The sequence below is a fragment of the Diadema setosum genome, unplaced genomic scaffold (assembly GCF_964275005.1).
Source record: "Diadema setosum unplaced genomic scaffold, eeDiaSeto1 scaffold_29, whole genome shotgun sequence".
In the NCBI taxonomy this organism is placed as follows: domain Eukaryota; kingdom Metazoa; phylum Echinodermata; class Echinoidea; order Diadematoida; family Diadematidae; genus Diadema; species Diadema setosum.
The window spans coordinates 4,519-18,882 of NW_027307655.1; the positions used below are offsets into that span (position 1 = coordinate 4,519).

Sequence of the window (14,364 nt, forward strand, 5' to 3'; positions counted from 1 at the left end):
CAAAACTTCTTTTTTTTCTTCGTGCCTTGGAAAATTGTTCAAGGTATCTTCATGGAACATAGTATATACATGTACTGACTGGAAGTGATTATCTAGAGAATGTAGGGTTCATGGGGTCAACGGTCAGGGGTCAAAGGTCAAGTGCAACACTTCAAAATTTTACTATTTCCCTCATATTTATGCAATGCCAGCAGGGTTATTATTTTTTACGCTTGGTGTATGCATGTGTAACCTAATAGAAATTCTCTGATTTTTTTTTCTTCTTTTTTTGCCTCAAAGGTCAAAAGGTCAAAGATCGAGTGAAAGTGCTGAACTAAATTTTTCCTCCATATCTTCTAAGTGGCTCAAGTTATCTTGAAACTTAGTACATATTATGTATGTTCTACCTGAAAGTGATTATCTTATGAATTTTAGGGTCAAGGGCCAGATGAAAATGGTAACAATTTACTATTTAATTCAGAAATTGCACTTTTTCTCCACACCTGTACCTTGAAAATTACTCAATGCCTAAAGGGTCAAAGTCAAGTTAAAGTCCTTAAATCCCTAGATACATGCCCTCCTATTCATCCAATTAAACCTAGGTCAAGGAAGGTGAACATTCAACACATTTGTGACAAACTTGTCATTTCAATATTTTGCCAATTTTGTGAAAATGTAATCACACATTGTCCACATGTACTATCTAGACCTATTGGGAAAATCGTGCATTTTGGCGGAGGCATACCAGTCGCCAAAGCGACATTTCTAGTTTTCATTTGCAATTGCAATCTTTATCGGTTTTTATTTGATACATTGTAGTATAGATAGTGCTAAAGAGGTAAAAAATAAAACAAAACATGACAAGCAAACAAACACGTGATATTTCGATGGAAGACTACCACTTTAATGTAGTTTTCAGATTTGATGGGATAAGTTATCTCACTTATCATGGCCAACAAAAAAAAAAAATTAGAACCGCCTCCAAACTTGAACAAGAGTGCATGAGAGTTTAAACGCCGTGTCGCTGAGGCTTGGGCGATTTATCCATATCCATGCATTATCCATCATTACTATTCGCTTAAAGAGCTCTTCATGAGTCACTACGAGTGTTGCTAAAATGCCACTAGCGGTCACCATACAAACCTTGCCACTTCGAGTGAATGCAAATACTGCACAACCAATCACAACCAATCACTACAATATTATCGAACTGCATACGACCAAGGTTGTCATTATTTTGTTGTGTGGGGAATACGGAGATGACCTTCGAATGCTCGCACCCTTTAGAGAGTTGGAAGTGTTCAAGATGTTTTCCGCGGGATCTGCATTCGAGGTTGAGTACCGAATGGATAATATCATACATTGATATTAAATATAAATGTTCCTATTTTGGTCCGACACCAACTTTGCCCCTTCCTTGTGGATGGGGTAAACAGCCTCCGAAGACAGGCACAGACGACAAAGAACCAGAGTGCAAATACAGAGGCGAGTGATTGGGCACGAACGTTATATTGTCACTAGGCCAAAAGCTAGCTGGTTCTTTCGTAAAATCGTTAAAATTACCCAATCCATAATTTCAATAAGTTTGTGTTTGTTATCGCTTTCCCTAGTTTTACAATGACAGAGATTTTTATTTTACAATCATCCAGTCACTTTTCAGTCATTATTTTTTTTACAACTGATATAGACAACTGAAGTAATATAAACAGAAGGAATGTCTGAAAACGTATTCTCTTAAACATTATTATCATTATTCGTGTCATTCAAAGTGGCAAAATAACAACCTACTGTTGTAAGAACCCAAAGTCAGTCTGAATGCTATGATAATCAAGTTATGGAACTAGAGTCAAGAGGTCTTACCTGGCAGTTTGAAGCCTTTTTACCCATGATCATATAGAAGTCGGTGTGTAATCGTGGGTTTTCCAGTGTAACTTTGCGCAGTACAGAGCTGGAACACATACCCTCCGCCAAGTACCGTGACACAGTTTTTCCGCAACTCACATCATTAATAAGCAACGTTTCCTGAAGGGAACGATTGACGAATGGTAGTAAAAAAAGAAAAAAAAAAAGAACCAAAGAATATGCATATTTTAGGGGTGGGCAATGGGGAGGAAAATAAAGACCAAACAAACATACAGCATAGAGGGGCGTAAGGGACTGCCTATACAGCACCATCCCTGCTAAATTCCCCATCGTAAATACTATCCCTGCTGGAAAGAGCACAGTTTCCGACACTCTGAAACATGTGAAACACAGTGTGAAATATTTTTACACTGTAGATTCGGGCCCTTTTATAGGGTCAGCAGATATTCGCGAATCATCAATTCACATTATAGAACAGAACAATGCTATGTGAAACACACTCACACACACAAACACACACACACACACACACATACAACAAGGAGTGGAAAATAATTTCCACACTGTTAATTCCGAGCGTTTCATATTGGTCAAATATGCGAAAAAAAAAAGTGTGAATACACTGCAGGAAACTGCGTTCCATCGAGCAAGGGATATCTAGTCAGTATGATAACTCGGGTTGGTACACAGTGCCTCAGTGTAATTATGATCACATTGACATGATCACGACCGCACCATTTTTGCAACTGTGGAGTCTTACACATTCTCTTCCACAAAATTATAGCTTGACACAACAGAAAGAAATGTTTCTTATAGTCTCGTATACGCGCATTACTTTTGAAAGAATGTAAGAATAACGTTTAAATAACGCTTAAAAAACAAACAAACAAACAAACAAACAGCAATTTCGATGAACGTTTCACACACACACACACACACACACACACACACACACACACAAAAAAAAAAAACGCGACGTATCTGCATGATGATAGGATATCGGTATAAACCACTCAAAACATATAATGCTTTCGAACGAAAAAAAAAAAAGAATATTTAGCTTCTTCAAAACTCTATCTTGCTTTTTCCCCGTAATCCGTGAAAGAAACAATTACGACATATGTAAAAATAAACGGGAATGACAATAATATGTTATCTAGGCATTCCCTTGACACACACATACACACAAACATGCAATCAAACAATGGAATACAATTTAACAATATTGCAGCATGGTTTTGAAATTGAAATCAAAGGCATATCACTCACGGTTTGGTTACAATTTCCCATGAACACAACGCCAGCCTTTGTATGTTCTGACATATCAGACGATAGCTTGTAATTTTCCCATCGTTTTCCCATTGCACTGGCAGCCTCCTCAGTATGGCATTCAAATGCAACATCGAGGCAGAAATATTGGTCACCTTTCTCTATCAAGCTGTCAATGATATCGAGGCCAAGTTCTTTCTCTGAAGCCGATGCAAAGTAGAGTAGGTATCGGAACTCTTCACATTGGCAGAGAAGCTTTTTTTTCACTTTGTTGTACCTTGGGCGATCATTGGCGAATAAAGAACCAATACGCACACAAGCTATGTATTCTTGGAATAGTTTATGAGGAAAGGAAACTGTCGACACAATGTTGGAGGATGGAACATTGGCATCGCGTCGAAGCTTCCGGTCGATATCTTTTTCTATTGTAAGAACTCCCACTTTACAGCATGTTTCCATGGCAACATGACACATTTCAAATTGTTTTTCAGGAAATGAAAGCTTCCTTTCTAATAAACCATCCAGTGCTGTCTCACTAATGGCTTGGATTGCTGTACTAGCTTCTTCTATATCTTCAGGGATGTTTTGAGTCTGTAGATTTTCACAGGATTTTGATGCGTAATGTTCTTTCAAAAAAGTTATCATTTCACAAAAAATCTCCGAAAAAGTTTGCAATTTTTGCAATCCCTTTCGTCTCTCTTCACTGAAGTCGTTCCACATGAGGCACAGCATTGCACAGTAGATAGGAAACGGAGCCATGTTAGATCGGATGACATCATTTTCGTCCATGAAATTTACCAAACTTTCTGCAAGAGCGTTTCTATCTCTTATTCGAAAGTACCTTTTGATGTAAGTTCGTAGGTTTTTCTTGTTAAATCCTTCAACGCTAATAAAAGTGTAGGCTACGGCAAGACTCTTGTACAACCTAAACTCCTCTGTTCTCCATGGTCTTGAGGTCACAATTACCTTACATGACTCATATTGCTCTAATCCTAGAATGCGAATGACCTCACTGCTGCTATTCCCCTTTATTCTTTCGTTGAACTCGTCAAAACCATCAAACACGAGAAGAACTTTACTTAGATTTGTTGAAATGTAGTCGTCTATCTGGGCTGGCGTTGCTTCATTAGAGTCAGAGAGATATTTCTCTACAATACTACCAATAGTTTTGTCGACAGTAACATCTCGAAGAGGAATTACGATAACCATGTCCAGGTCCTGGAGAATCCTCTCCTGGCACCAGTCCCAGGCTATTTTGGCACAAAGTGTTGTTTTACCGACGCCTCCCTCACCCTGGATCAAAAGGCGCTTCGAAAGATTCCCAATTTCATCATTGGTCAATAGATCTTCGTACGTTATTGGTGTTCTACGCATGCTACTTTTATCGATTAGACTCAAATTTGTGTAAATCTCATCTAAGTTAACACGTTCCATGAAGTTGAGTGGATCCACCGTGACCTTGCGTCGTGTCTTTCGGTAATACACCTTCAAGTCATTTTTGCATTGTTGTACTTGTTCATCTGTGAGCGCATTGTCGAGTAATGACTCTAGCAAGAGAAGCAAACGGACAGACAAAAAAAGATACCCACGTGCATATATATATATATATATATATATATATATATATATATATATACATATACAGACATGAATAGTTACACAGATGTATAAACTGATAGACATCACATTATACGTGAAAAAGATATAATCAATCATTATGACACAAAAGATTACACAATCATTTGCGCATATTAGCAAACACTTATAACACTGTTTCTTTGAAATTGTCCTGGAAACATACGTTCTATAGGTCAGTTGTACATTTAAGTTAACTAGTTTAGTAGAGTGCTCAAAAACACTTATATATTACATGTGTATATCTACCTATATCAATTTTATTCAAGTTGGTGAATCATTTTCTATACACACTAGATAAAGATTTCTTTCTTTTTCAAGAGGATTTCCACGGGATATTTCCTCGTACTTAATTGTTATATTTAGACATATTCATGATTACCCCTGCTTTCATAATCACGTAATATTTAGTCGGTGTCGCTTTATTGTTTGTTTGTTTGCCAAATGACTCAAAATGTAACTAATTGATTTATAGGTGAGACTTGCAGGAAAAGATAATAAATATTCACACAAGTAACATATGAAGAAAATTTCCTGTAGTGTTCGTGAAATATCATTTCCATTCGAAATCGATCATATGATGCAGCAACCAATAATTCAGGAACTGATGGACTCTGTATAATTCTCCTCTTTCTTTTTTTCGTTTTCAATAATTATTCTTTGTAATAATGTAACAGAGAGTCGTACCCATAATCTTTGATTCCACGTTAGGCCGCTGGGTTTTGAACAGTCTCCAACAGGGATATAAGCCACATTATGTAAAAGTATCTTTATGAATGATGTGGACAATTGTCTCCATGAAATACACATGAACATGACAGCATCTGCTCAGTATTCGATAATTCATACCATTATGAAAACAATAATCCTGATTTATTATTCAATACAATGTACCTTACGACAATGTTATAGAACAAGGGCGGAACCAGGAATTCCGTAGATTGGAGGCGCCTTTACAAAATTAAAGGGGGCACCCCCATATTTTTCTTTCTATTTCTTTTGATTTGATATAAAAGAAAAACATAAATAAAGGGGGCGGGCGCCCGGTGCGGTCCCGCCTGGATCCGCCACTGTAGAATCCTGGTTGTTTCGCATTATTTCTGCAACATGCAATAACGTGAAGGAAAACGGAATCAAATTCTTTATTGTTTGCTTAGTTTGATGGGTTTTCTGTGAATCAAACAGTAATTTGAATTGGTTTGACAAGTGTAACTCATAAAAACCCCCAAAGAATCCTACCTTTTTGTACGAGGTACGTATTGTGCCGTTGCAAAAATATTCCGACAAGCAGAACTAGGATGACAACAGCAAGAACCACGAAGGTTAGTCCAAAGGCAAGTCCGAAATTATTGCTTTTTTCTGAAATTTGAGGAAGAAAAACACCGAAACACTTCATTGTAAATTACTGTGTTAAGAGTCGTTGAATGATGTGAATACAGATTCTACTAATATCACATCGTGTATTTCTGTACAGTCTCAAAGAAGTAGTTGATACAAAATATCAATTTTAGCATAACTGTATTTGGTAGGCCTAGAGAAAGAAGTCCTGAGATCGTAAAATGTGCTTCCCTTAATCTGTACTAGAAAAAGGATTTGATTTAGCTTTGTCATTTTTGTCGTACAGTTATTGTTTGTTCATTGCTATTATGTTAGCCCCATCATTACTTTTCATCATTACATTAAGGTAATTTTCCATGCATATGTTCTTCGAAAACATAATGGTCAACGTTTCACGAAACCTGATATGGGTAGAATATAGACTCCTGTTGTCGACGTTCCGTTCAGTGGGTCACCAATAGCTATGCATATGAAGGTTTGCTCTTCTTGATGGGTCGATGAAACAGTGATTGTCTCGAACCTCTCGTAGGTGTCATCAGATAGTGTTATTTGTTGTGAAACCGTGAAATTCAGTCTCTCTCCCGATTCTTCAGTCCAAAACATCGAAATGTTAGGCTTGAATCCACTGACGACACAGGTAAGATTAAAGGAGCTAGTGTCGGAAGGAGTTTGATAAGTACACTGGCTTTGACTTGTCAGGCTCTCATCGACGCATTCCTCGATTACATGTTTTGATGCCATCGCTAGAAAAAACAATACAGTGTATAATTGAAACATTAACAAATTTGCATTACCACCATATTTCGTAAAACTATTTTGAACCTTCACAAGCTCGGCCATGTGACAATCTGTGTTCAATGTTTTATTGCCATTTTTATCATTATCATTCTTCTTCTTATTATTATTATTATTATGATTTTTATTACTATTATTACTGTCACAGGGGACTTTCCTCTTGATGTGGGGAACGAAAGTCCTCCCTGCGACTGGGATCTGTTCCATATAGTCAAAGCCTGACCTTCTCAAAGTGCAGCAGATTGTTAGCAGACCATTCATTCAATCAACTATTTCGACTTTCGAGATGCTAAAGATGGGCGTGTGTTGTGACAAGGATTGTCGCCCCGACAAGGATTGTCGTCTCCGGGTCGGCGCGACAATCCTAGACGGAGTTGGCGTCAAGGATTGTCGCCCCGTCAAAGATTGTCGTCTGGCGACAATCTGTGACGCTTGTGCAGTTCCCAATTTTTGACCTCGATAGCGACAATCTATGATGGAAAAAAACAAAAACAAAAAATGTTGCGACAAAGATTGTCGCCCCGTCAAAGATTGTCGCCCCCGGCTCGGTGTGGTTGCTCCGGTGTTATGCTTTGGTGGGATGGGTATGACTGGTAAGTTATGCGTGTGTGTGTGTATGTGTGTGTCTGTGTGTGTCTGTGTGTGTTGGGAGCTACATGGTATGTGCAATGTATGATTTGTAGGTGCGTACAATAAGTGACCTGTGTATGAGTTTCCGTATAGCTGTGTGTGTGTGTGTGTGTGTATGTTTGGAGTTTAATAATACAATATGTAGAAACTGTGCATGTGTGGTGATTGTATAGTGGTAATGATTTGTTTGTCTGTGTGCATACGTGTGCCTGCATGCGTACGTGTGTCTGTTTGTGTTTGTGTTTTTATGTTTGTGCGAACAAACTTTTTTGAGCAGCAGGCACTACTGTGGCAATGAAAATGCCTTCAACGTGTATGAGCACGTATAGTCCAGGCTAGGCTCCATAGAAAGTGCACCTAACCTTGTTTTTTGATATATACAATTTTTTTTTTTTGTTTCTTGTCAATTCGAGGGTGCTGATTCCAAATCCGATTGATGCCACTCGCGTAACCTTGAGCATTTTCGGCAAAACGCAAAAATCCAAAATGGCCGCCAGATATGCTAATTTGGCCATGATAATCCCAGTTACGTCAATTTTATGACAAATTATTCCATCAAAGTTTTTCAAATTTTTGTTCCTGAGTAATTCTACTTGCGCATGCAAGAAATTTTTCATTTGAAGAGGTACATTTAGTATTTTAAAGGGGAAGGCTAGTAACTGATCAGTGGGAATCAGTGGAAATGCTGGGAGATGATTGTTCCAATCCTCATGGGATTCATTCAAGAGTTCATTGTATATCTATTGTTGTGTGAAAATGATTTGCTTCAGAACGGTCTCATATTCAAGTAATGTGCAGATTAATGCTCCGTCACTGACCAGGGACGCTAACCTCGAAGCATTAAACTGCACATTACTTGAATATGAGACCATTCTGAAGCAAATCATTTTCACACAACAATAGATATACAATGAACTCTTGAATGAATCCCATAAGGATTGGAACAATCATCTCCAAGCATTTCCACTGATTCCCACTGATCAGTTACTAGCTTTCTCCTTTAAGCTTACTTTCAATTCGAAATGGTCGCCACTCCTATACTCACGTACTATATGAATGGCAAAAAATATGCATAGAAATAGGAGACGAATTTTCAGTCATATATCTACGCTTTTATATTATGTGCAATGCAAATCTGATGAGTGCCACTAGCAAAACAAACAAACAAACAAACAAGCAAACAAACAGAAAGTTTATTGTTTTTAGGCTTATTATATTCTTCTTAATACAAAACTTCAAAATGGATGCCACTCATATACCCCTGCACAATATGAACGGCATGAGAGCGTGTAAAATAAACAAATTTTCTCTCTTTTTTTTCTGTCACTCAGCTACACTGTTTACCAATTTTTGTGCTGATTATACATCAGAAGGTTGTTACTAACAAAGGCTGTTTTATCTTTTGATGCAAACATCCAAATTTGCTACCTCAATCTGAATTTTTCCCTAGGTATTTGGAAAAATCTGCCAAAACTTGAATTGACGCCAACATCAAGATTGTTTATCAGGAATTATTAGAGATGAACATTTGATACTTACTTGCCTTGAGATGTTCAACATCAAAATATTCATTCTGATTTACTGAATTAAACGGCTGAATCCTAGATGATGACGAAAATGAAATTTCCAATTAACTGTCCTGTTCTACATTATCTAAAAGCGATATTATACAAACTTTTCAGTTCCCTCATCCGAGAAAGAATATGAGGCAGGGGAAAGTGGAAAAAGGGGGACCACCTCACTTCCTGTTGTCAAATCTCCGAAATGAAAACAATGCCCCAAAATTTGTAACGTTAACCCAGATGAATTATATATTTTTTATAGTAGATGAATTTTACCACCGGTTTTTTTTTCTTTTTTAAGTGAATGTGTTTGAGTATAGGCCTATGATGTCGAGGGAGACTCTGAGATCTGTTCAGTGCTGCCTCATTCTGAAAGCAGTGTTATAACAACTTCACACTGTTAATTGTCTTTAATCTTCAGCATTTGCAGATTCAGGATTGCTCTCGGTAACCAGACCAGCCTGTGTTAGGACTCTGAATGATGGCCTCCTTAATGGTGGCTGTAAAGTAACTCCACTAGACGTCTTTTTAAAGGTAGGGATGCCTTTTACAGACCTCCCAAAATGCAGCAAAACTTTAAATATGAACCTCAGGGGGCTTGTTTAGGCCACTGCTGAGAAATTTGGAAGTCAACAGTTATCTACAATTTGAATAATGCACAAAACTCAGCTACTCAGTAGTTCTGTGTGTCAGCCACACTTAAGCCTTTTTGTTGCAGTCTTCTGTATTTTTTTTAATCTATAAACACAAATCTAAAAGTATAAGAGCTGATGTAATAATATATAGAGTATATGGCAAGAATGTATATAGAAATGTTTGTAAGTTTTGATGAACTTTCTTCACAAAATATACATAATGGACACACATGTGCAGTGCATGGGTCTGCAAAGGTAGCCTAGTAATGTACTGGAATTTACGGTGAGCCCCGAAAAAAAAAAATCAATTCGAAATCTAACGGTCAATAAAAATGTACTAAATGCTACCTTCCACTTTCAATACTTTTATGGGAGTTTCTAAAATGATACTCTGTCATCAACATACCACTGTATTTATACAAATCTTCATTTAAGGCATGCAAATGGGATTCCCTACCTTTAACATATATGTGGTGACATTACATTCACTTCACGTAGGAAGTTTGCAGATGATCTTGCCTTTACGTTTCATAGAAAGTCCTTGGATGACATGAGCCGAGTACTGACACATCTCAAGACAATAGTGGAGTACTTCATCCTCTGGAGACTTTGCCGCAACCTTTATAAGATTATCATCAGACCCATGCCTTCCATCTTAGTAACCATCGTGCCAACGCTATGTTCAAGGTAGCCCTCTCTGTGGCAAGTCTTCCAAGCATAGGCTAAGGAAGTCCACCCTCCTTCACTGGCACTCGATCACTCTCCCTCGCACTGGAAGGAAAGGATGGCAAGTGTCACCAGTGCCGTCAACGCATACCCTGACCTTCCAAACACGATAGCATGGGGGGGGGGCATTTCATGAAGCGTTTTGTCTGACAAATTTGTCTGACAAATTTGCTCTCAGCCAACCAGATGCAAGGAATTATCCAATAGCTTATAACAGTTTGTCAAAAAGAAAAGATCTGACAAAACACTTCATGAAATGCCCCCTTGAACAACCTGCCATCAATGCGCCTAAAATCCCACAAGCCTAGATTTCCCTACTGTAACTTGAAAGCTTTGACCCCAAAACAGCTTGGTGCAGATGCTGGGGGTGTTTCATGAAGCTGTTCGTAAAGTTACGAACGACTTACGAGCGACTGGTGATCTGTTCTGATGTGCTATATTTATCAGAATTTCCATAATTCAGCACAAAAACTAATCACCAGTCGCTCGTAAGTTGTTCGTAAGTTTACGACCAGCTTTATGAAACCCTCCTCCCCCCCCCCCCCCCCCGGTCTGATGCCATCTCTGATACCACCCAAGTTACCTACAACACTGTCTCTGGCCTGGCAACAAAGCCATAGGGCTTCAACGGGTGATGATCAAGCAAGTCATGAATGTCTTCATCCTGTTTCTATGGCAAATAATCGCCCTCTGACCCCTGAGGTAGTGCTGAACATCACCAGATGTGGTTGCAATTAAAACAATTGCAGGACTAATATGCATCTTTAGCCTGAGAATTCTGCAAATTTGGGGCTGATGTCGCCTGCTACTAAACATACAATTAAATGGTTCTTTAAAGACAATAAAAACGACAGTTTTAGTTTTAAGACAACACTGAATGAGATCATGATGTCAAAGTCTATATTATCAGCACCTGGGAACTGTGAGAGAACTGAGAGAGGTGTCTCGCATTGCTCCTTGGTTGATGTTTAATTGACAGTTTGTACGGTATTGCATTAAGACAGTTTCGTTTATGCCTTCAACATTTTTTTGTTGTTTTAATTCAAGAAGAAAATCAGGTTTGCTCAATAATATCAAGGCGGCACGTCTAAATCAAATTATGTCAACGTGATGGAGGTTATGATCCATTTCGAACTCGCCTCAGGACTGCTCCCTCCTGCCCCCCCCCCCAACTCCTTGCTGGAAAAAAAAAAACTACAATGTAAAGGGTTTTTAGTTGTGTCATTAATATCCGATGTGTTTTTGTCCGCAACCATGTATCTCTGCACTTACTGTATAGGATTTTTCTGTACTTTGTTAATATGGTTTTAGGGGAATGCGTATTACAAGCTTTGCTTTCTAGTTTCCCTTCCATTTTCAACATTATTTGATAAATACCATGTATGTAGGCTCCTTAATATATTGTGTTAGTATTACATTTTTATATTCAAACTTCATGTAGAATATGATGGTATATTGATTCCTTGCGAGACGTTTAGTGAGCTTATGTTGTTGAGACTTTTGTTGAGACAAAATGAAATATATAATTGTGTTCAACATCGTAAGGTTTATGAATATTAAATGCTCATGTAGGCCCCCTTTATATTGTAAGTGACACCCAACATAATTATTGCACATGCAAAACTTTATGATCGCGTAGGTACGGGACTGGAAATACAGTAAATTTGTTTCATATTTTCATGCATATGTTTTGCCATCCATATAGTACATAAGCATATAGGAATGGCGGCCATTTTGAATAAAAAAAAAATGAGCTTTAAATGTTAAATGAACCTATATGAAATGAAAATTCGCTTGCAAATGCAGATGGAGTAACTCTAGGAACAGAAATGTACAAAGTTTGGTGGAACAATTGGTCGTATAATGCACATTATTGTGTTTATCACGGCCAAAATAGCATAATCGGCGGCCATTTTGGACTTTTGCATTTTACCGAAAATGCTCAAGGTTACGCGAGTGGCATCAATCGGATTTGGAATCAGCACCCTCGAATTGACAAGAAAACATCAAAAAACATTTTATATATCAAAAAAACAAGTTTGGGTGCCTTTTAGCCTGGACTAGTATTTATAGAGTTCACAGCAGCGCTGCGTGCTGCCGCTAATTTCAAAATAGTATGGGTGTGTCAATTTCAGCGGTGAAGCGGGGTGGGAGAGAGAGACCAAGAGAAAAGGCATACGAGGGAGGTACCCTCCGTAAATGTTATCTGTCTTTGTTCATATTTTCACTGTAGTCATAGTCTTCAATCAGTCTTAACTATAACTTCCATATCACTATTCTTTGTCATATGCACACCGCCAATACATACGTATTGTAAACAAACACCAACAAACACTCTAATCCTCATAATGCAAATAAACCACCTCAACATTTTTTTTTTTTTTTTGCTTTTCATTGATATTAACTGATTTCATAAAATCATTCATAAATCAACCCATTCTGGGTGTAACATGAACAAAGACGATACAAAGGCAATTCGAATCACAAACAAATCCATTTGTCAATTTATACTACAAATAATCTAACTTCAAGTTAGATAAATCGATTATAGACCAACCCTATCAACAATTTCTTCACGAGAAAGTTTTGACATGGAGGGCCCTACCAAACCTATCCCTTCAATATATTGGTTTGGATCATGTAACACCTACTTACTTACAAGGGCGTAAACATAAAAAAAAACCCCACAAATACATCATACAAATCTAAAGTAAAATCAGTCATGAAAAACCCGACCACCCCCCCCCCCGAAACAAATCTACATCTATCTTAAATATTAAATCCTACCGAAATCTGTACCATTTAGAACTATCCTTCTTCAAATCAATCCCCAACCCACCAACCCCGATTAACCAAAACCTAAATCATCCCACGCCCACATTCACAAATCCACATACATACATATACACACCCACACACTTACACACACACGGGTGCTGTTCGTTATTCCGAAGGTTCGTTATTCCGAAGCTTCGTTTTTCCCAAGGTTCATTGTATCCGAAACACACAATTCCCTATACCTAGAAGTTCGTTAAGCCGAAAATGAAAAAGGGTTCGTTAATCCGAACATTTGTGGCGTTATTCCGAATGTTTGTTGATCCGAAAATGAAATTCGGAATAACGAACCTTCGGAATAACGAACCGTCGGACTAAAGAGCCTTCAGAATAACGAACCTTCGCAAAAACGAAATGTAACCCCCCTCCCCCCACACACACACACAAACCCGAACCGATACCACCTTCCTTCCTGATGAAACGACTTCCCAATGTTGATACATAAGACATGATGGACCGTATGCATTAAAGCAGCATCCGCCCGCACGCAAGCACCACTCCGAATTCATATAGGCCTACAAATCCGTCAAACAAACTCATCAAAGTCAAAGCTGCTGATAAAATCAAATTAACGTTTATGCCAGCAACAGCTTACTAGGTATCCCTCCCACGCGCAGCCAAAACACATACGCTGACATAATAAACACATTCCTCCATCATATACACTGACACACACACACAACACATACGCACGCACAAACGGACACTATCATGAGCGCGCGCACATACACACTTCCTTGAAACCTCACCGTGACTTTTACATGGCATGTTTGCATGGATGTAGCCATGTAAGTTATGTGTTGGTATTTCAATGACTATGTCACGAACGATATTACCCAGCAAAATGTGCTTCGAGGGCGGACGACAATCCTTGCCGCCAGTCCTCGTCACAGAGTGTCGCCAGACGACAATCTTTGACGGGACGACAATCCTTGTAGTCCAGATACTGGACGATTTTTATCATCCGCAGTCCCCACACACTCGGCACCCACCCAATGCGCCCAACCGCTGATTGCGACACTCCGCCAATTGGTACTCCCGAAAAAAAATTCAGGAGGGGTGATCTTGTGTTATACAGTGTACATAAAGACACCATC

General features: G+C 38.5%; 1 protein-coding gene across 1 annotated transcript in view; it reads right to left on the bottom strand.

The window, feature by feature from the left end:
• Positions 1-1,839: 1,839 nt before the first annotated feature.
• LOC140245759 (NLR family CARD domain-containing protein 4-like) overlaps positions 1,840-14,364 on the bottom strand; it is a gene marked incomplete at its 3' end in the record, with an annotated part of 76,157 nt that continues 63,632 nt past the window's right edge. Inside the window, exons 3-6 of the mRNA XM_072325284.1 lie at positions 6,486-6,827; positions 5,986-6,105; positions 3,112-4,658; positions 1,840-2,001 (exon numbers count right to left, since the gene is read on the bottom strand). Coding sequence (XP_072181385.1) covers positions 1,840-2,001; positions 3,112-4,658; positions 5,986-6,105; positions 6,486-6,827 — 2,171 coding nt within the window. The remainder of the gene's footprint in view (positions 2,002-3,111; positions 4,659-5,985; positions 6,106-6,485; positions 6,828-14,364) is intronic.